General features: G+C 46.7%; 1 protein-coding gene across 6 annotated transcripts in view; it reads left to right on the forward strand.

The window, feature by feature from the left end:
• Window positions 1-1,982: 1,982 nt before the first annotated feature.
• The window catches only part of ADA (adenosine deaminase), a 47,836-nt gene continuing 25,889 nt past the window's right edge, over window positions 1,983-23,929 (forward strand). For 3 of the 6 annotated variants that reach the window (XM_081257746.1, XM_081257743.1, XM_081257744.1), the window contains exon 1: window positions 20,401-20,554. Coding sequence is in view for 2 of the 6 variants with exons in the window: in XM_081257743.1 (XP_081113869.1) it covers window positions 20,522-20,554 (33 nt within the window). In the remaining 4 variants the exon portion in view is untranslated. Of the gene's footprint in view, window positions 2,002-17,116; window positions 17,136-20,400; window positions 20,555-20,842; window positions 20,862-23,929 lie in introns of those variants that run through there. The other 3 variants (XM_081257747.1, XM_081257749.1, XM_081257748.1) reach the window with 3 other exon arrangements.

The following is a 23,929-nucleotide window of genomic DNA, read 5'->3' on the forward strand; positions in this document are numbered from 1 at the left end:
TAGTTGTGGCTCGCGGGCTCAACCACTCCTCAGCATGTGGGATCTTCCCGGACCAGGGCTCGAACCTGTGTCCCCTGCATTGGCAGGTGGACTCCTAACCACTGTGCCACCAGGGAAGCCCAATAGTTTTTTTAAATTAATAGTTGCTGTACAATATTTTATGTTACAAGTGTACAATATAGTGATTCAGAATTTTTGAAGGTTATACTCCATTTATAGTTACTGTAAAATATTGGCTATATTCCCCATATTGTACAATATATCCGTGTAGCTTATTTTATACCTGATAGTTTGTACCTCTTAATCCCCTACCCCTATTTAGTATTTTTATTTCTGCTATTTCTTTCCAGACTTTGTTCATAAGTAAGCTAGCACAAGGCTTGGCACTAGGATGGTGCTTTAAACACATTTGGATGGATTAACAAACATTTTTTTTCAGCTTAGATAATTAAACTGAGTATTTTCTATCCTGCTTTTGTTCCCTTATCATGGGCATTTTCTGTGTGACAGCCAGTAATTTATAATTATTAGAGATAATAGAAGAAAATTAGAAACTTCTCAATGCCCCCAAACTGGGAAATAGTCAATTGAGTTATGGAAGAGTCACTTTAAGAAACGCTGTGGGTTAATAACAGACATATAAGATTCTTTTCTTTCTTTGGGACAAGTTAGTGTTTCCATATTAGGAAAGGGGTGTCCCAGGATTTATCTCTCCCTGGACATGTAGGGGATGCCATTGAAAAAAATGAGACTATAGCCAGCCAGAAAATGCAGATCAAAACTAAAGTGAGATACTTCTACACACCCACTAGGGCGGCTATAATCAACAAGACAGACAATAACAAGTGTTAGTCAGGGTGTGGAGAAATGAGAACACTTGTACACTGCTGGTGGGAAAGTAAAATGGTGCAGCTGCTTTGTAAACCAGTCTGGCAGTTCCTCAAAATATTAAAAATAGAGTTACTATATGACCCAGCAATTCCACTTCTAGGTCTGTACCCAAGAGAAATGAAAACATATGTCCACTCACAAATGTTCATAGCAGCATTATTCACAAGAGCCAAAAGGTGGAAACAACCTAGATGCCCATCAGCTGATGCATGGACATATTACATATGGTGTATTCACACAGTGGACTCTTATCTGGCAATAAAAAGGAATGAAGTTCTGATGTATGCTCCACTGTGGATGGACCTTGAAATCATTATGCTCAGTGAAATAGGCCAGCCACAAAAGACGTTGTGTGATTTCCATTTGGTATGGTTCCATTTATATGAACTGTCCAGAATAGGCAAATCCATAGTGACAGAAACTAAATTGGTGGTTGCCTTGGGCCGGGAGGGGCAGGAAATTAGCAGGGGGAGGGAGGTGCTAGGGAATGACTACTAATGGGTACAGGAGTTTTGAGGGGAATGATGAGAAAGTTCCAAAATTGTTTGTGATGAATATAGTAAAAGCCATTGAATTCTATAATTTAAATTTCTAAATTATATAAATTTATAATTTAAATGGGTAAATTGTATAGCATGTGAATTTTATCTCAATAAAGCTGTTATAATATATTTTTTAAAAGGATGGAAACCCAAGATGACAATGAAAATATACACCATCATTTATTAAGAGCATGGGCTATGGGCCAAGTACTTGGTAATGTCATTTAACTTTCACAACACCCTTGGTAGGTTATTTTCCCCATTGTACAGATGAGGATGAGGTTCAGAGTTTTTGAGTAAGTGGCCCAGAGTCCCTCAGATCTTTTGTGGTGGAGCTGTGATTTGAACCCAGGCTCATCTGGAAGGTCCATGCTCAGTCTGAAGTACTTTTGTTGTAGTTCCCGTTCAAGATGCCAACGCAGGAGGCTGCTGAACTCACCTCCTCCCACGGACTCATGGAATCTCCAGATACATATGGAAGAGTTTCTTCTGAAAAAAAAAACCCTCCAAAACTAGCTGAGTGACCCCTACGCATCGAGAGAATGAGAAAAAACTCACATGGAAGCAGGTAGGCAAGGCTGAGACACAGTCTCGCCATAAACCCCACCCATGGCACGATGTCCCACAAGTGGAACAGAACTCAAAACCCTGATCTTCTCCCTGAGGAGTGAAGGGTTTGAACCCCACATATAGCACCCCAACTTTTCAGACTTTAAGTACTTTTGTTGTCTTCTTGGAAGGGGCCGGGAGCTGGTGCACCCAGCCGGCTGGACAAACATGCAGCTTACAGGACATGTAGGGCCCAGGATCTGGGTCTCCTCCCTAGTCTTTATCTAGCCTGGGCAGCCAGAGAGTCAGGGTTTTTTATCACTCCCTGAAGCCTTCTCCCAGCATCTCCCTGTTTATGGCCCCTTAAGCAAACACCCAACAAAGGGCTGCCCAAGAGGCCCCAGAACTGGCTTGGCAAATAAATGTGGCTCAGGCCTCTCCAAGGCAGCATTCAAGCCTGGGTCCTGGGCAGCTCCCACAACTTCCATCTTTACTATATGGAGATAATAATACATGTGCACTAAGATGTATGGACAAAGCATTGTTTATAATAGGGGAAAACTAGAAAGAATCTAAATGGTCAACACTGGGGGACTGGTTACTATGCAACAGAACGTACAAGGGATTAATACCATGCAGCCCTTAGAAGGGCTGACACATGCTACAACATGGCTGAATCTTTTTGTTTGTTTGTTTAATTTTATTTATTTATTTATTTATTTATATTTTATTTTTGGCTGTGTTGGGTCTTCGTTGCTGCACACGGGCTTTCTCTAGTTGCGGCTAGTGGGGGCTACTCTTCGTTGCAGTGTGTGGGCTGCTTCTCATTGCAGTGGCTTCCCTCATTGTGGAGCACGGACTCTAGGTATGCGGGCTTCAGTAGTTGCGGCATGTGGGCTCAGTAGTTGTGGCTCACGGGCTCTAGAGCACAGGCTCAGTAGTTGTGGCACACAAGCTTAGTTGCTCCGCGGCATGTGGGATCTTCCCGGGCCAGGGATCGAACCCGTGTCCCCTGCATTGGCAGGCGGATTCTCAACCACTGTGCCACCGGGGAAGCCTAAAATGGCTGAATCTTGACGACATTATGCTAAGTGAAACAAGCCAGTCACAAAAAGACGAGAACTATATGATTCTACTTATATGAGGTCCCTAGAGTAGTCAGATTCATAGAGATAGAAAGCAGAAGGGTGGGATTAGCAGATGCAAACTATTACATATAAGATGGATAAATGACAAGGTCCTACTGTGTATCACAGGGGACTATATACAATATCCTTTGATAAACCATAATGGAAAAGAATATGAAAAATAATGTATATATAAGTATAATTGAATCATTTTGCTGTACAGCAGAAATTAACACATTGTAAATCAACTATACTTCAATAAAATAAAATATATGCAAGCATATATATGTATGTATATATATACATGTGTATATATATATATATATATATATATATATATATATATATATATACATATACATATATGTATATATGTAAAAAAGAAAAAGAGAGAAAGTAGAAGGGTGGTGGCCAGGGTCTGAGAGGAGAGGGAATGGGGAGTTGTTTGATGGGTAGTGTTTCTGTTCTACAAGAGGAAAAAGCTTTGGCGATCAGTTGGACAAAATGTGAATATATATAACACAGCAAAATTATACACTTAAAATGATTAATATGGTAAATTTTATGTTATGTGTATTTTACCATTACAATTAAAAAAATTTTTTTTAATCTTCAACTGTTATTATAGATTCTATTTCTCCCTTCAATTCTGTTGAGTTTTGAATTGTGCATTTTAAAGTTTAGATACTAGATACTAAATATACAATTATAACAGGCATAGCTTCCTGATGAAACTTCCTGATGAAACAACCTACATTGATTATAGACAAAAAACAATATTATTCTCATATACACAGATTGGAATTCCCTACTTCCAGCCACTTCATGTGGTGATTAAAAGCATGAGCTCTAAAGTCAGAGAGTCCGATTACGCCACCTATCTGTTGTGTAACCTAGAAAGGTTATTTAATTTCTTTGAGCCTCAGTTTCCTCATCTGTAAAATGGGCTTCATAGCTGTATCTATTTCCCAGGATTGCCATAAAGATTAAGCATAAACAGCACCCAGCCCGGAGCCTAGTACACAGTAAGCACTCAAGGTGTGTCAGCTATCATCATCATCATTGTCATCATCATCGTTGTCATCACATATGTATGTGTGGATAGAAATCATAATGGATGAGGAAGGCTTTGGAAGGCAAGTCATAAGAGGAATCTTTGAAGGAAGCCAGGTAATCCTGGGCAGAGACAAACATGAGCACTGGCCTCACGTGTCTGCAGAGCTATAATGAGATGGGAAGAAGCAACCAATTATTTCTGGGGGCCCTAGGGAAAATGATGACCCAAGAAGGAGCCACAGACAGTAGTCAGCTTGAAGGAAGAACCCACCACCAGAGTTCTGACCTATGATAGTATCAGATTTGGGGGAAGAAGTGAGCTCCCCAAGCCAGGTAGTGTACAGAGCTAAGGCTCAGTGTGCAGCTGTCGGGGAGAGGATTCCTGCACTGGTGGGAGGTGGAGGAAATGACTTATGAGGTCCTGTCTTTGGCCTTGGTCTCTCTGGATAAGGCTCCGAAGGTTCCATCCCCTCTTTGGCCACGGCCAGTGACTAGAGGCCATTTCGGGATTACAGAGAATACCCTTCCCTCCTCCTCTGTCTGTCCTCTGTGTGATTCTATTCCTTGATCACAGCCAAGCTCCCACCCCACTACCTCTGGGCCTTTGCACATGCCATATCCACTCCAAAGAAGTGCATCCAGGTTTTGTGGACCTGAAACTTATAAAGCTGGGAGACCTCCTTTAAGGAAAAGAGAACAAAAAATCAGATAAGAATGTGAGTATTTAGAACCAGAAACAAAACCACAATGAATTTTTTTTGTGTGTGTGAGGCCAGCATTGTTTTGCTTCTACTATTTTCATTTTTTAAATCTTTTTCAACAGAAACAGACTCACAGACATAGAGACACACAATAGAGACACACATAAAGACCACAATAGATTTGTGGTTGCCAAGGGTGAGAGGGGGTGGGGGAGGGATGGAGTGGGAGTTTAGGATTAGCAGATGCAATTTATTATACATAGAGTGGATAAACAACAAGGTCCAACTATATAGCACAGGAAACTAACTATATTCAATATCCTATGATAAACCATAATGGAAAAGAATATGAAAAAGAATGTACATATATGTATAACTGAATCACTTTGCTGTACAGCAGAAATTAACACAACATTGTAAATCAACCATATGTCAATAAGATAAACTTTTAAAAATAATAAATTGTCATCTTTTTCAAGTGATATTGGTTTTTCAATTGATTGAGGTGATATCAGGTATCTGTTTAAAATAAATTTAAGACATGCGCTCCATGAGGGCAAGGAGTTTTGTCTTATTTGTTCACCTCTGTTATCTCCCAAACCTCAACAGTGCCTAGACAAATAGCTAATTGGTAAATATTTGTTTAATGAAATTAATTAAATAAAAATAATAAGCAGATGATAGCATAAGTGTACCTAAATATGGAAAATTTGTGATGAAAAACCACAATGAATTTTTAAAAGCTGATGAACACTAGACAATATCTAGAAAAATAACATAACATTTACATTTATCACCTGATACACCTCTATAACATTTTTATTCCTACCTTTTGGCTGTATACTTTTAGAATAACTTCTTCATATGACATTGATTTTGTAATGTCATTTTCTTCTCTTTTTTTAAAATTTTTACTTATTTATTTTGGGTTGTGTTTGGGTCTTCATTGCTGCGTGCGGGCTTTCTCTAGTTGTGGCGAGTGGGGGCTACTCTTTGTTGCGGTGTGCGGGCTTCTCATTGCAGTGGCTTCTCCTGTTGCAGAGCACAGGCTCTAGGCACGCAGGCTTCAGTACTTGTGGCTCGCGGGCTCCAGAGCGCAGGCTCAGTAGTTGTGGCGCACGGGCTTAGTTGCTACGCAGCATGTGGGATCTTCCCGGACCAGGGCTCGAACCCGTGTCCCCTGCCTTGGCAGGCGGATTCCGCCAGGGAAGTCCCAATATCATTTTCTTTAGAGAAAATAAGAAGACAATTTAGCCTTTTCTCTAGCACAGTTGACCAAAAGGTTTTTTTGTTTGGTTGGTTGTTTTTGTTTGTTTAGTTGTTTGTTTTAATTGTTGATAGTTTAGAAAAGTTTCTTTCAACTTGACAACTCATTATGGGTGAGGTCATAAAATTTTAGGATTGTTGTCAAATTTAGAAAAACATCTATCAAGTTTCTTTCATAGAGGATGTGTAAGATTTCAGGACTTTTCATGTTTCCTTGATCATGAATCTTAAAAATCCTTTGAATAAGGTGCCACCTATTAATCAGTTTGTTGCCAGTGTCCTCTTAGCAATGATGTATTTTGAGCTTTGTTATTTTCATCGATGCGGTATTCCGTGACAACTTCCCCTTAGCCGCTAGCTCCTCAAAAATGCCACCGCCATGCCAGCAATACCCCAAACGAGGGGAAGTACGACCGAGGGGGAAGTCAAAGAGGCAGCATTCTTATTCAGCTGCAGTTAACTTAGCTTACTTTGGCAAACTCTACAACACCATGTGATCCTGAGTGTGCCTTGCTTGGGCCCCTCCCAGGTCACTGGAAGGTGTCTGGTAAGTGAGGGGCTCTGGAGCTTAAGCTTTGTAGCTTCATGGTAAGCCTGGTAAATCCATTTCTGCCTCTTCCCAGAATGGAGCCTCTTTTCCGCCTACCGCTGTTGCATGTGGGTTACAGCTTTTCATCTTGTCAATCTCTGTTCAAGCATCACTTCATCCAGGAGGCCTCCAAAATAGGTTAGCTGCCCCATGAGGCTGGAGGCCACGTCTGTCTGTCTAGCACACCCTGTCCCCTCCGTATACTTGGAGCAGAGCCAGGTACATAGTACAACCATAGACTCCAAAGGCTGAAGTGACCTGCCAAGTTCACCCAGACAGTAACTGCCAGAGCTGGGAGTCAACCAGGAAGGAAGGAAGGAAGGGAGAGAGGGAGGGAGGAACTCCAGCTTCCCAGACAGCTTGCAGGCCTCGGACATAGAATTGTGTTTCCTGCCAGACCCCTTCAGAGCCCGAGCTGGCCGGCTTCCCTTCCTCCATCCTGGGTGGCTGATCAGGAACCCCCAGAGGGGGTCATATGAGTCCTAGAGCAGAAATCTCTCTCCCCGGCACCGTGGTTGTGAAGCATAGAAAAGAGTGTGAACCTGGGTTTGAATCTCCCAGCCACTTCTTAGCAGCCGTGTAGCTTTGGGCAAGTTGGAATCATCTCTCTATGCTTCGTTCCATATCCTCATTTCTAAAATGAGCCTTATGACCTCCCCTCCCCCACACAGGGCTGGCTGGAGGACCTTAGACAGCATGAGATTAGAGGAAGTTTTCTGGCTCTGGAGACAGCACCAAGTTGCAGGGCTCTCTTTGGTTTTTGCTTGTTTGAATTTAATTTTTATTTTATATTGGAGTATAGTTGATTTACAGTGTTGTGTTAGTTTCAGGGGTACAGCTAAGTGATTCAGTTATACATATATCCATTCTTTTTCAGATTCTTTTTCATATAGATTATTAGAGAATATTGAGTAGAGTTCCCTGTGCTATACAGTAGGTCCTTGTTGATTATCTATTTTATGTATAGTAGTATGTATATGTTAATCCCAAACTCCTGATTTATCCCTCCCTCCATGTTTCCCCTTTGGTAAGCATAGGTTTGTTTTCAAAGTCTGTGCAGGGCTCTCTTTGTGAACCAGGGTCTAAGCAGAACCCTTTCTTTCTCTCTCCAGCCTGAGCCTGTCTCAAGCCCCCATCCCCACCCCAGTCCCTTGAGGGTCCTTCCAAGGCTTCTGCTGATGCTTCTTCTTGGCTGATGTCAACCAAGATGACCAGCCTGCTTGTTATGGTAAAGTAACTCTGGACTGAGCATATTTTCTGCCCTCCCACCTGCCTCTTGATTTGAGAGGATAAAGGGCACACCTCTGTCATGGGTGAGCCTCACACCCACAGAGGTCAGAAGGTGGCTGCCTCTGGATTATGAATTCCTCTCGGTGGGCCATCCCTTTCTCACCAAGTGTCCCCAGCACCCAGCACACGGCCTGGCCCAGGGTCACACCCAGTAAACGCTGGCTGGGAATTAAGGGAGATGCTGGGACACTGACTGTCCCAAAGCAGTCACCCCTGGCTCACCACAGTGGCCACTGGGGAACAAGGGGTAATGTATCTACTGTGTGCCATGCACCAAGCTCAGCTTTGCTACCTGCTTCTCTTGTTTCCCCGATGCCCTGAAAAATAGATACTACCATCCCCATTTCACGGAGGTGGAGACTGAGGCTCAGCCAGGACAAACCACTTACTTGAGCCCACCCATATGCTGAATGGTAAAGCTTGGAGGGGATATTCCAATCAGGGCTCCTGGCTCTGCTTACTGCTCTCCCTATTAGTCCTTAACCTAGAATTCCCCCCAGGAAGTCATTTTTTCCTGTTAAGGAATGCTCCTCTGTTAAAATGTAGCACTATGGCAAATGAGTCTAAAATTACATTTTAAAAATTGAACACTATTTTCTACCCAGGGGTAAAAACAACTGTGAACTCCTCAAGGGAAGGAATGGGTTTTTTTTTGTTGTTGTTGTTGTTCTTGTATCCTCACTGCCTATCACAAGGTCTGGCATGGAGTAGGATTTCAACAGACGTTTGTTGAATGACTGTGTGAACGTGGGAGTGAGTAAATGAAAACAGCCATCTCACCAATCAGTGGCCCATCCCTGTAGAATCATAGCTCATTTGGGCAAGATGAGACCCTCTAACCTAGTGGTCACAGACGTAGCATGTGGGCTATACAGTTCATAAGAAGGCTTTGTTTAATCCACATAGTATCTTTAAATTTTTTTAAATTACTTGTCAATATTTAAAAATTAGGTTTCACATAAAATCTAGATTTTCACCTTGTGGCAGAGACTTTCACCAGAAGTCTACCTTTCTCCAAACCCATACCCTGTTCTCCCCTGCACAGAGCAAGACTCTGTTTCCCAGCCTCCCTTGCAGTTACGATGATCATGTGATTACATTCTAGCCAGTGGAATGTGGGCAGAAGTAATATGTAGTACTTCCTGCCCAGTTCCTAAAACCTCTCTCCCAATCCTCCACACTCTTTTCTGGGTCTGTGGGGCAGGTGCAGAAGATCCAGGGGAGACTCCTAGGCCTTAGGAGATGGCAGAGCCAAAGATGAAAGGAACGCGGCTCATCCGTGGCTGTGTGGAGCCTCCACATTGGACTATGGTGGGAACAGGAAACACATCTTTACAATATTAAGGCCATGTGCTTTGGGATTTTTTGTTACAGCAGCCTATCCTGACTAATACATCTTCTCTTGAAAAATCCGAAATCTGGCAACACAGGGCTTACTGTTCTACGTGACAATGATGAGCTGGACTTTTGTAGCTGTTGTGCCCTTCAGCCTAGCTGGCGTTTTCTAGCTCACCTGATCCCTGCTCTCAGTCTGTCTGGCTTCTAGAGCTATTTGATTTTGCAGCTCCTGCTCAAATTCAATCTCTCCCTCAAACATATGGGGAAATTGAGGCACAGAGGGGGACAAGGGGCCAGCTTCAGGTCACAGTATGTTGGGGATAGAGCTGAAACTTGGACTGAAGTCTCCTAATTCCTACTCCAGTCTTCTTCCTTGGGATCTTTCTTAGGAAGTGACAAAAGAGGGAGCTGTTCCAAGTCTAGGGCCCTTTTGGGGTGGAGGGGGAGTTAGGTGGCCAAGAGGGAGAGGGGGCACCCCAGATGGTGGAGGGGGTGAAAAGAGGAAGGGAAACCCTGACTCCCCTGTGACTCCAGTTGGCGTAAGGCTTAGAAATGCCCGACAGGCAGTGAGGAGCTGGGCCTGCAGGTCTGGTTCAGAAGCCTGATTCTAATCGTCCCCGTCCCTCTCCCTCTAGGGAAAGGGCCCATGTCCTTGATTGCCTAAGCTCCACTGACAAGAAGCAGGAACGAATTCTCCCTCCCAGACAGTCAAATCCCGAAAGAAATGATTCTGCAAATTAACATCCCCTGTTGAGGTAGCTGTGCCAGGAATGTCCGAGTGGTGAGGGCTGGGAGGGAACCCTGTGAGGTGTGGACAGAGCCATCCCGGTGAGCCCTTTCTCTCTTTTTTTTTTTTTTTTTTTTTTTTTTGCGGTACGCGGACCTCTCACTGTTGTGGCCTCTCCCGTTGCGGAGCACAGGCTCCAGACGCACAGCCTCAGCGGCCGTGGCCGGTGAGCCCTCTCTTAGTGGCTGGGCTGGGGCTTCGCCTCCCCCTCAGTCACTCTAATTCCCTAATACCTTGAGCACCTGTCAAACATACATTTTCTGGAGGGCTTGGAGAAAACGCACCTCACCTGAGGAAACTTGCCGGCATCCCTTCCCACGCTTTCCTGCAAGGGAGGCAGCTTCTGCCATGGAGCTGATTGTGGATGCCCAGGGGCGGCTGAGAAGCCACAGATCCTTCTTGGGCTCCATGATCTCGCCTACCCAGACCAGACTCCCGCCTGGATCCCACGGCAGCTTTGCCAGAAGCATCGTTTGCTCATACCTTCTCCAAGGCTTATCCTCCCCTCCTCCACTGAGGGCCAGCTGTCTTCCCCAGCTCAGCCTGGGAAAGGCTCTTGGAGACTTGAATTTGCATCCAACACTCCCCCTCCGCCGCCGCCATATTAAAAGGAACAGAGAGAAATCACTAAGTTGAGGGCCTGGGTAGAGAAAGAAGAAAAGAGAGTCCCCTCTGTCTTTGAAGTGTGTTCAGAGCTGTTGATGCAGAAGGGCTTTGCTTGAAAACTCCATGAACCCAAAAGAGCCTTGGGCACAAAAGCTCTGAGTTGCTCTCAAGAAGTGATTACACAGCAGTTACACCGGATGTGCATTAAACACTAATAACACAAACCCTTACAGAGGCCTACAATTCCTGACTCAACTTTCTGGTGGGAGCCAGAAAGTCTGAGCAAAATAATTTAAGTTTAGCACCCAAACTCATTTGGTGGCAAAAACCCAACCTGATCAGTTGTATGAATATGCATACATTATTCTCTGCAGAAATATTAATGTGTTTAATTATGGCATGCTAACCCAGACCCCCCACTAATATCTTTTTTTTAAGTTTTTTATTTTATATTGGGGTATAGTTGATTTACAATGTTGTGTTAGTTTCAGGTATACAGCAAAATTGTTCAGTTATACATATACACATGTCCATTCTTTTTCAGATTCTTTTCCCATATAGGTTATTACAGAATACGGAGTAGAGATCCCTGAGCTACACAGTAGGTCCTTGTTGGTTATCAATTTTATATATAGTAGTGTGTATATATTAATCCCAAACTCCTAATTTAATCCCCCCCACCACTAGCGTCTTACTATAACATATGGCATGTGCTTTCGAAAACCCCAAACTCCCCAAATCCCAAAATGCATGAGGGCCCTGAGACATCGGTGTTTTAGATAAGGAATTGGGGCACTTATACATTCTAAGTGCTTTACATCCATTAACCCACTTAATCCTTGCAATAACCCTATGGGGTAGAACTTAAGATTCTTCTTCCCATTTTATAGATGAGGAAACCGAGGCAGAGAGAGGTGAAGTGACTTGCTTCACAGCTGGTGTTGGAGCTGGCGTTTGGACCCAGGCATCCCAGTTCTAGAATCCACTCTCTGAACCACTCCACCATCTGCCTTGCTAGGCAAGGTGGGGGTGGGGTGGGTGGGAAACAGAAAATAACCATTTTAAGCCTCATGTGCAACAAGTACACACCCAGGAGGGCATACAAGGAGCAAACCTGCTGCCACAGGTGCTCTTGATGGTAACCCAGCCATCCGGGTTGCCCTGGTACTGTCCTGGATTCAGCACTGGAACTCCTGCATCCTAGAAAACTCATCAGGCCCATCCAGCTGGGATGGATGCTCACCCTAGTTCTTGGGGACCATGTGCCTCTTCTCTTATGAGTATTGTGAGCATCAGGACCCACTGAGGGGGATGCTGGGGTCTGGGGATGCGTATTGTTCATACAACATGGCTTCTGAACCCAAACAAGGATCTCCTGTGGGCACTTAAGCACGACATGGGGAGGAAACCCTGGAGGAGGTGCCAGCTGCGTCAGATTCACCCAGCGGCAGTGTGTCTGTCTCCACCTCAGCACCTTCCTAAGGGGTTTACAGGAACGAGGGCACTCTATCAGGTTTTCCCCTTGAGCGCTGACTCAAGGGGAGTCAGTGGGGATATACCCTTGGGAGGAGATTTACTCTGATGTTCCAATTTAGAAATGACTGGCTCACATCCCCAGCTTTGAATTTTAACTCATTGAAGCCCACCCCTGACTTCTCAGGAATGAGCCACACCAGAGACTCATAGCCACCTGCCACGGGCTTGCCCAGTCCTGTCTAAGTGCAAAGAAGAAAGAAGCAAGACCCCTGCCCTTGAGAAGCAGGTCTGGGGCTGTAGAGGCAGGAGATAAGCATACCCCGACTCAGAGGGGGAGAAAGAGAGCCCCATGTGCTGAGGGTCCCGCGGGCTCCTGGAGCTGGTGAGGAAGAAGGCGTGTGGGATGGGAATGTTATACAATCCTTCTACTGCTGAGGGCTGCCCGAGTGAAGGATGCAGGCTGGAGGCTGCCAGTTAAACATGGCAGACTGAACGGATAGATTTACCTTCACTGTTCTCTGGAGTTCCAGTATGAGGACATAAAGGCATTAAAAAAAAAAAAGCACACCTGTCCGCTGGAACAAAGAGACCGTGTGAGAAGATGACAGCAGGTAAGAGGAGTCAAGCACATTCTGGAAGCTGGAAAGCAGATGGTGAGGGGGGACTGACTTAAGAAACCCGAGAGTTTGAAACCTGACAATTTAGGGGGAGCCATCAGGACACAAGACAATTTAAGATCTTCAGAAAGTCTCAGGGGTTGGAGGGACCAGGAATCTCCAAAGGCCGAGTGCAGAGCAGAATTAAAACCAGAAGGCCTGGTGGGTAACCATCTGTGGGACAACTGGATTTCTTCTACCCCAGCTGGCACAGGCAGGGCATGACCCCTCCCCACCGGAGCAGGAGGCTCCCTCTCAGGAGAGGCTGGACCATGATGCTCTGAGAGAATGTTCATGCAAGGCTCAGCACAGGGCCGGGAATCTAGCAGGTCCTTGGTAAGTTGCTGCTGTCATTATTCTATTCAGCTGGCCTCTTTTTGTCTTGTTCTCTAATTTTCTTTTGGTCAGAAAGAGACTCAAAGACATGAGGCAGAAGAGGTGAAGTGGGCGGCAGAGGCTAGCTGCCTGGTAACACCCTCTCCAGCTAGCCACATGCCCTCCTCACACACTAGGCTATTTGCCTTCTAATATCTACTACCTTCTTTTTCTTTAGTAACAGAATCTCCCTTTTTAGATAGCTACCTTGCCCCCTAGCTTCAAGGCATTTTCCAGTCTCTTTTGCAATTAGGTGTGGCCATGTGACTATGTAGATAGTAGTGTTGTGAGCAAGTCAGGAAGTATCTTTATAAGAGAAATGGTCTTCCTCCACTCTGCTCTCTGAGCTGCAGATGTGATGGCCAGTACTCCAGCAGCCATACTGCACAATGAGGAAAGGGGCCACTTGCTAGGGATGGCAGAAAGAGAGATGGAAGGAACCATCTTCATGGAGTTGCCATACCAGCCTGCATTGCCCACCTTTGGACTTCTTTCACATGACAGAGAAATAGACTTCTTTCTTGTTTTGGCTACTATTATTTTAGGACTTTCTGTTGTGTGCATCTGATTCTAATCCTGTAAAGTTAAGTCGGGGGCAACCCCTCCCTTGTTGTCCTCTTTCCTATTCAGAGATCCTAGAAGATGAGAATCAGCAGAGACCTTAGCTGTTATGGAGTCCACAGGGCCAGGGGCAAAATCTGGCCCACAGATGTTTTCTTTAGCTCATACAAAGTTTTTAAAATCAGGAGCTATTTGAACACATTTTGAACATTAATATGGCAATATTTGGCTTTTCTTGAATAATTGGAGGATCTGGCAACACTGAATTCATTCAGCACGGCAGGATTTAGTTGGAGCATCTGTTCCCTCACTGAGCAATCCCCACTTCTATTGCTAATATATATATATATAAAATTTCTATAATATCTATAAGGTATATATATAATATAAAATATCTATAAGGCATATATATATTATATATAAGGTATATATATTACATACATAATATTTTATAGATACACATAATCCTATATTATATATAAATCATATATAATCATATATATATAATCCTATGAGCTAGTTTTATTTATATATATATATATATATTTACACACACGCACACACACACATTATCCTATATGCTAGATATGTATATGGGTTACCCTATGAGCTCGGTATGTTATATATATACGCACTACCCTATGAGCTCGGTATGTAAATGTGTGTCTCCACTCAACAGATGAGGAGTTTGAGGCTCAGAGAAGACTTGCCTAGGTCACAGGTCACAAAGCAGGAAGCAGTGGAGCCGAGACTCCAGTCTGCATTCCATGCTGGCTCTGTCAGCCTTTGAGTTTGCAACCCTTGACGTCCCAATCCCTTGCTCAGAGTTTCTCAGAGGAAGATAACAGAGCCAAAGAGGAAGAAATGCTTAATGACCCTTGTCATATTGTATCAAACCAATGGCACTGGCTCCCCTGCTGCGCTGTGAGCAAACCAACTTGGGAATGGGGTTTTTCTCTCCATGTCCTGTGACTGGTACAGAGCCAGCTGGGGAGCTATGGGCTGAACAAATGAGGTAACCCACTCTCAGTCCACAGAGCCAGATGCAGAGCTGGGATGCAAACCCAGGGCTCCTGCCTGCCCGCCCAGGGCTCTTCCAGACCTGGTTGCCGCCCAACCTATCCTGTTTTCTTCGGATGCTGAGAGAGGTCAAGAGCACAGGTTGAGGTCTAGCATATTTACACTCAAACTCCAGCTCCACCTCTCACCACTTTGAGCCTCGGTTTCTGCACCAGTGAACGGAGCTAATCACTTACCTCAAAGGGCCGCTGCGAGAATTTGATGAGATCACGCACATACCTTCCTGCGATAACCAGCACCTAATAGATACTCAATAAATAGGAGCTATTATTGTGATACATATTTTGTATGAGTGTGTGGGGTTAAGAGGGATTAAGTTGCCTATGTCTTGAAATCCTTTCCCTTATGCTTTGACTTGCCCTCCCTTAACCCAAGGCAGCCTGAGCCCTTCATAGGACTGGACACAAGGTCACGCTCAGGCGAGGGCTTCCCATATATCTCAGGAGCTTGTGAACAATGATCTGAATTGTCTACTCACCTTCCATCATTCCACCAACATATAACGAGCTCCTACTCTCCAGCAGGCCCTGGGTCAGGGCTGGAGATGTAGGAGAAGTTGAACGTGTCCTGCCTTTGAAGACTATCCACCTGGCTGGTGAGGTTAGACAAGGTCCCATGATTCTGATACATGGAAGATGATGACAAGTCTTATGGGAAGGGGAGCAAAAGGGCTACCTTCAGGAAGATGCATTCCCACTCTAGCAGAGACTGCTAGATGCTCATCCACATCCGGGCTCTCCGCTCCTTCCAAGCCTGGACTACTACATTTCCCAGTCTCCCCTGCAATTCAGTGTGGCCACATGACCCAGTTGTGGTGATTGAATGTGGACTGAAGAGTTGTGTGCTACTTCTGAGCCTGGCCCCTCAAAAGCCCCAACACTCCTTAATACTCCCCGCTCTGAATGGCTGGAATAAAGATGACCCACAGGGTAACCTTGAGACACGTGTTGTAGATTCAGAAGGACTGAGTGGAGAGTTTCTGCCCACCCACAACTGTTACATGAACAAGAACTCTACTTCTAGTGAATTTGCCAGGTATTTGTAACAGTCTGTTACAGTAACTACCGTTAACCTAATACATCTGCCTTGAAAGTCAGATTTTTTTCATTATGTAACTTTTCCCCTTCACAACTTTAACAATTATATTTAGTGCTGTAGTACTAAGTTACCAATGTTATTGTCACAACTTAATTCTTTAACTGGAGATAATACTCCTGACCAGGATTGTTTCAGATTGGGATATTCTTATTCATTAGTTCTGTGGGGTCCTTTTTGTTTGTTTTTTGTTGGTTGTTGTTGTTGACTGGAATTAGATCTTAAACTAGATTTTTCAGGAAGGGTATGTGAGGGTTACAATTCCTGCGTGTTTGAAAATAGATCTTGCTTCTCTTCATACAGGAATGATGTACTTTGTGGATAATGAATCTGGGGGAGGGTATCTCTCTCCATCTCTCCTCCAACTCTGTAGACATTGGTCCACTGTGTACTGACATGGAGAAGTTCAAGGCCAGCCTGTATCACTGAGGGTCCCAGCAGGAACCAGGCGACACATTCAAACTGAGTAATTGAGGAGAGTTTAGTAAAGGGATTATTTACATTCAGTTATAAAATGAATAAAGTCTGAGGATCTAATGTATAATATGGTGGCTATAGTTGATACCATTATTGTATAACTGACGCTTGCTAATAGAACTTAAATGGTCTCACATGCAAAAAGAGGTAAATGTGTGAGGTGATGGATGCATTCATTAACTTAATGGGGAAAAATCCTTTCAAAATGGATACGTATATCAAATCATCCCATCGTACACTTTAATCTTACTATTTTATTTGTCAATTATACCTTGGAAAAGCTGAAAAAATATTAAATTTGTATAATTTACAAATTATTTATTTACAAAGAAGTAGGTAGGTGTAGCTGTCAGTGCACTGCCCATATGTCCTCAGCAATGACCTCTACGTGGCAACAGCTGCTCCCTACTAATACCTGAGTCAGCATCTCTGTCTCTCTGTCTCTCTCTCTCCTGCAGGTGTTTTCTAACTGTGCAAGTAAGCTTAGCCACCGTGTTGAGCAACCTAAAAACTCCAGGAACGTAACATCCTGGAGCAGCCCTCCAACAATGGCAGTGGGCAGTGGGTGGATAAACCTGGCAGCCTCCTCGCTCCTCAGTTGGATTAGCTCTGGGACACATTCTTCGTCGTCTCCGAGTTCCGCTGAGGGACTGAGCTCCAGTTGTCCTGGCTGGTAAGCTGTCTGGATGTATTAGCTTCTCTCACGTCCTCTCTCACTTCTGCCCTCCCCTTCCCATGCTTCCTGGGATCTCTTCCCAAATAAACTACTTGTGCTCAAATCTTTATCTCAAGCTCTACTTTTGGGGTGACCCTCACCCAGAGAGCAGAGTTTAGGGAAAGCAACAAAGGCTAGTGCAGTAGCCCGAGGGGCAGGAGGGAACCTGGAGAGGGAATGGTGCGGAGAGGGCCACCTGTTGGGAGCCTTGACCTTGGTAGAGAGACACAGTTGACCCCGTGACTGTGCCAGGGGGAGAGAGGGCATAATCATCCTGACTTCTCCCTCCTCCCACCTTCTGATCTCCTGCTGGTGCCCCCTAACAACCAAACCCAACCAGAAGTCAGAGAGCAAGAGAGCCTATTGGCGATTCCATAGTGGTCAGGCTGCCTGGCACAGCAGTAGCGAGAAGGGCAGAAAGGGCATCTGGAGGGTCAAACAGAAGATGTGCAGCACACAGTCTGATTTTTTTCCTTTGCATTTGACTTGCTTGGAAAGCATAATCGCGATAGTCCAGGATCTGGGAGAAGGCTTTTCCAGGTGTCAGGATGGAGTAAACTAAGGGGCAGAGACTGGAGGGGCTGAGGTGTGTTGGAGCCAGCATTTGTTATCTACGGCTGCCTAACAATCCACCCCAAGACTTAGTGGCTCCAAATAACAGCCAGTTATTATATATGCAATTGTGTAGGTCTGGACTTTGGGCTGGGGTCAGCTGGGTAATTCTTCTGTTCCACATGGCACAACTGTAGTCACATATTCAGCTGGCAGCTGTTCTGGTCTGGAGGATCCAACGTGGCTCCACTAGTGTGTTTGGTTTCTTGGTGGAGATGCTGGAAAGGCTGGTGGACTGAAATGACTATACATGGGTTCTCTTAGTGTGATGATCTCAAGGTACTTGAATTTTTTACACAGTGACTCAGGGTTCCCAGAAAGAATGTTCAAGAGGTCCCAGTGGCAGCTGCAAGACTTCTTATGACCTAGGCTCAAAGTCCAGGAATGCCACCTCCACCACATTCTATCAAACAAGTCACTCAGTCCAGCCCAGGTACAAAAGGAGGAAAATTAGACTCCATCGGGCAGTGGGAGGACTAGCAAAGAACCGTGTCACTTTTCACGAAACAGCAAGTCATCCAGGTTGACTCGTGTTTGGGGAATGTGCTGGGAAGTGATGGGACTGATGTTGGAGGGGGACTGGAATGTCATGACAGGGGCTGGGGAGACAGTAATAAGGTGGAGAGTGAAGGTTCTGGAGTCAGATTCTAATTCAAGTCCCAGCTCTGCCATGTATAACACATGTGCCAAGCAGGCTGTCCTTTCTCTGAGCCTCAGAGTTCTCATCTGTCAAGTGGGACCCATTCCTACTTCACAGGATGCTGTAGAGATTAAATGGGATGGTGCTTACGAAGTGCTTCCCTGAAAACCTGGCTCCAAGTATGTCTCAGTAAATAGGAGCCATTATCATGTACCCTGAGTGACATGGGGAGCCAGGAAAGGATCTTACAGAAAACCCCTCTGGCTTCAACAATGTATCCGAAGGATCATTTTTGACCCGTTCTCGCCCTTACTCTCACACAACCCGACACAAGCCCAGCTGATTTTACACCCTAAATGTAGCTTGCACCTGATTTTCCCCGTCTCCCCCACTGTCACGGGCATCTCCACCCAGACCCTGCAGTGGCCTCCTCCCTGCTCTCCCACGCATCCTCTGGCCCCTCTGCAATGCCTTGCCCTCAGAGCAGCGAGCCCAGGCTTCATCTCCAGCTGCACACGAACCACATGGGGGATGGTGTTCAAGTACAGACTCCAGTTCAAAAGGGCTGGGATGGGGTCTGAGAGTCTGTGGTTCTAATCTGCTCCTAGATGATAATGATGCCGATGATTTCAGGACCACACTTGGAGTAGCTGCTGGAGGCTGTTTTTCCCAAATAAAAGTTTAACCTCATCTCGCCTCCACTTAAAACCCTCCATTGACTTTCCAGTGCTCTCAGGGGAAAGACCAAATCCTCACCGCATCCCACAGGCCCCACGTGACCTGGTTTCTTGCCTGACTCTCTGGCCCCTTGCCCTCCACCCTCCCACTCCCTCTTTCCCCCTTATTCATTGTTAATGTATTTCTTCTATAATGAAATGAAATAGCAGCACCATCCCACCCAAGTACTGGAACACCACCAATAACCTGAATGTACCTGTATGCTGCTCCCCGCCCCCTCCTCCTCCCCCATTCCCGAGATAACCATTGTTCTCAAATTTGTGTTTATCTTTCCTTTGCTTTAAATTTTTTTTCTGCTGATGCATGTTTGTCTAAACATGCATGTTTGGTTTCGCTTTTATTATACATTCTAAAAGTTGCATCATAGAGTATGTAGTTTTCTGCAACTTACTCTTTTCTTCAACATTGTTTGTGAGATAGATCTGTGTTGTTGTCTGCTGAAGTTCATTCAGTTTTACTGCAGTATAATATTCCATGGTGTGAATATTCCAGTTTATTTGACCACCCGCCTGTGGATGGGCATCTGGGTGTTTCCAATGTTTTTGCTATTAGGAACAGCGCTGGTGGAACATTCTTGTAGGCTTTCTCCGGCTGCACCGTGGGCCGGTTTTTCAAGGGTAAATGCCTAGGAGGGGATTCGCTGTGTGCCTCCTCCCCTCTTTTCATTCCCCAGCTCCCTGGGGTCTCTCACGAAGTCTCTCCACCTCGGCTGCCCTCCTCCACTCCACCTGCACCCACCTCGACCCACTTCACCTGGTAAACTCCGTGTCCTCAGAGAAGCTTTCCACCACCTGCAGGCCACAGCTGGCCCCCCATTAGAGCTTCCTGATTATGCATTTACGTTGTGTGATTCTGCGATGAGCGTGACTCTCGCCCCGTAGAGTGCGAGACCCACGAGGTTTGTGAAGCGCACCGGTTCCCAGCTTCCAGCTCGGGCCTGGCACACTGCAGGCGCCCAGGCAGTAGCGTGACGGGGCAGGAGGCAGAGCCCGGCCAGGCGGCTGCAGCCTGAGCCCACAGGTGACTCCAACCCGGCGTCCCGGGCTAGCGATTGGGGGCGGGCCGCGGCCCCCAGGTGGCTCGGGTACGTCCCCACCGCCCTGCAGGAGTTCCAGGAAATGCGCTGCGCGGGTCTGATGGCCGGAGCGGGGGCGCCGGCAAAGGGGCGGGGGCGTGGGCGGGGGCGTGGGCGGGGCCCGGGGCGGCGTGGGGGGTGGGTGGAGCCGCGACCCATTAAGAAGAGCGTGGCGGGCCGCGATCACTGCAGGCCCCCGGGAAAGCAGACCGGCCTCCGACCCAGCGGGACCACCGATTTTCGGCGGAGGGAGCAGCGCCGGGGTGCACGCTTGGCAGCATGGCCCAGGCGCCAGCTTTCGACAAGCCCAAAGTGAGCGCGGGTGGGGGCTCGGGGTCCGGGGTTCGGCGTCCGGGTCCTTGTCTGGCTGGAGGGCTTAGGGGCATCCACGGCCGGGGAGCAAACGGGGCCCCTGCAGGCGCTTTCTTCCCTCAGCTCAGGCCCTCGCCCGCCTCTAGGCCGTTTAACGAGAGGCAAAGAGACAGGAAGAGTCCTGAATTCGGAGGCGCCCCTGGCTGTCTTCCAAGTTCTGCTTCTGCCTTCGATTTGACCCATCTGGGTCTCAGTTTCACTATCTGTCAGATGGGCGTCCTAGCACCGCCGGCGCTGAGCAGCCTAGGTAGGTGGCTTAAGCTCTCTGAACCTCAGCTGTAAAATGGGGCCCAGTTTCTACACCCATAGGCACCTAGTGTTGTGGACAATACATACTGAGTGCTGGGTGAATGGAAACAGCTTTATACTCCAACACTATGATGGTTTTTGAGTGCCAAGGAGCCTAGGTTTGTGGATGTGCCCGTGAGAGCACTGGGCCATGCCAGAGACAGGAGGGAGGGGAGCAGGGCACCCCTCTCTACACACTAGAGGGGCTGGGTGGGCCTTAGGCCTTGGGCCCCGGTAGGGTTCACTTGGGGCCAAGCCACGGCCACTAGCCCCAAGGGATAAACCCCTTGTCCCTCCTCCCACCAGCTTGAGTGGGAGGGAATAGTGGGTTCAGGGAGGGTCTGGGCCCACTTGGTGGGCTTTGGAGCCCTGAGATTCAGTCCAAGGAAGGCAGGGGCCCAGGAGTCTGTTCATCAGGGTGAATCAGCTAGTAGGGTTGAGACTGCTGGGGGTGTGTTAGGGGAAGGGGTGAGCTGCAATCAGCTTCAATTTACCTCTCTGAGAAACAGGTGTGAGTGATGACGGCAGGTATCACTGGAAAAGCATTGGTGAGAATCCGTGGGGAGGTGGGGAAGGGTGAGGGGGGGCTCTGAGGAGGTGAGGCCTGGCCCCCACTTCTGATGCCCCTACCAGAGGGCAAATGCTCGCTACTCCCTGCCAGATGCCGCAGGCCCTGGGGCTGAGCTCCTGCATCCCCCATGCCTCCTTCACAGCTTGTCTGGATGCCCCAGGCCCCATCATTAGTTCTTCTTTCCTTTGAAGGCTTTTTTTTTTCTTTCTCTGGCCACACCACGCGGCTTGCGGGATTTTAGTGAAAGCTTGCGGGAGACCAAACGACTGGATGGCCAGGGAATCCCCTTTTTTCCTTTTTTTTTTTTTAATGCTTTGGGATTCCCTCTGCTCTTGGGCTGGGGGATCACCTTACCCTGATATGAATCCCAAGGCAGTAGACACTCCTTGACTGGGAGTGAAATAGGGGTTATGGAGAGAAATAATAGGCAACCCTTCTGTAGAACTTGCTATATGCACCAACTCAGTCTTTGCAACACTTTTACAACAGGCCTATGAGGGAGGGACTATTATTATCATGCCCATTTTTTAGGCCTCTCCCTATCCTCTCTGCTTCAAGCTGGCAGGTCATTTCCCCTCTCTGGGCTTCAGTTTCTACACCTGGGAAATGGGCTCCACCTGCCATGGGGGTGTCCAAAGGTTAAAAGGCAATGCTTGGGAGGGAAGGTAGAGTGTCAGCCACTATGTACATGAGATGTCATACATTTTATATTACTGTGAGGAGCAAACGTGCCTGAGCTGGCCAGCAAAGCCAGGAGTGTGAATCTCAGAGCCCCTGTGACCAGAGCCAGTTCCCTGCCTTCCCTGTGGAGTAGCTAGTAATGAGAACCAGTAGTATTAACAGCTAGAGCTTATTGAGTTGAATTATTGCTCTGTGCCAGGCACCATTCTGAATACATTAACCTTCATTAATTCATTGGATCCTAGCAATGAGTCTGGGAGGTAGCTGGTGTCATCGCACTTTATAGATGGTCAGAGAGGCACAGATTAACTAGGCCTACGATCACACAGCTAGGATGTGGCCAAGCTGGGGTTTGAGCCCAGGGTGGGCTGGCTTCAAAAAAAATCCCATGCCCTAGCCAGCTTTCCTGAACTGCCTCTGCAGAAGCCTTTGGGGGGGGGTGGTTCCAGTGCCCCAGGTGTGGGCCTGTCTGGGACAGGAGCCTCTGCTGGGCTCTTTGGCGTCTCATACCTACCACCAGGTGAGGCTCAGGACTGGCCAACTTTGAGAAGGCAGAGCAAGGCAGTGTTTTCCAAACTTTAATGTATAGTCACATCACCTGACGCTTGTCAATGCTTGTTCAGACTCTGAGTCAGGAGATCTGGGAGGGGGCCTGAGATGCTGTGCTCCTAACAAGCTCCCAGGAGATGCTAATTCTGCTGGGCCGTGGACCACACTTTGAGTAGCAAAATCCTAGGCGGCTGCCTACCTGCTCGGATTATGTTATTTCAACAAGTAGCTTCCTAAACACAACGGGGTGTGGAGAGGTGGCCCTTATCAGTCTCTTTCCACATGAGGCAAGGCTGGAAAATCCCATGGCCCTCAGGAGTTCAGTGTTGTTCAGAGAGCAACGCTGATCACATGCCTGTCATTATAATAACAGTAACAATGCTGCCATTTGAGTGTTCGTGGGTACCAGGCACCTTCAGTGATTTATCTCACAGAATCCTCTGGACAGCTCAATAAGGCGGCTGTTTTCGTCCCCATTTACAGATGATGAAATTAAGGCCCGAAAGGTGAAGTGGCTTGTCCAAGGCTACACAAAATCTGACAGCCTTGAAGCTGTAGGCTGGAGAGTGAGCTGGTCCAGGTTGGAACAGCCCGGTCCCTTCCTAATGCAGAGAATTGAGGCTCAAGGTCCAACATACTTTTCTTTCTCATATTTGAATGTTTACTCCGTTTCAGGCACTGTTCTAACTGCTTTGCATATAGTAACTCATTTAATGCTCACAACAGCCCTTTAAAGTCCTACTATTATCTTCATATACATATAAGGAAACTGAGGCTCAGAGAGGGGAAGGAACTTGTCAAAGTCACACAGCCAGAAAGCAGCAGAGTTAGACTTGAACCGAGACCTACCTAAGACTGAAGCAGATGCTGTTAACTGCTTTGCTGATTTACACCCCACTTTGTAAATCGGGGTGGCTGTGGGATTCAGATAGACTGATCTTGGATCCTTGCCTCACCACTCAGCAGCTACAAGGGCTCAGGTGGACAATTCCCTGAGCCCCAGCTTCCTTCTCTGTAAAGTGGGCTGACAAAGCCAAGGTCACAGTGTTCTTGGGGGAAATGGATGCTGGTTAGCGCTTGTGGAGCACCTGGCTGGCGCAGCAGGCCCTCGGGTGTGCATTTCCTCCCTGGGGCCCCCGGTGGGGGCCTGTGGTGGCCTCTCTCCACCTGCATCCCTGTCTCTGTCTCTCTCTCTGTCTCTCTCGCCTTCCAGCCACAAAGCCCAC

This window comes from Mesoplodon bidens, assembly GCF_964165515.1.
Source record: "Mesoplodon bidens genome assembly, chromosome: 15".
NCBI lineage: Eukaryota > Metazoa > Chordata > Mammalia > Artiodactyla > Ziphiidae > Mesoplodon > Mesoplodon bidens.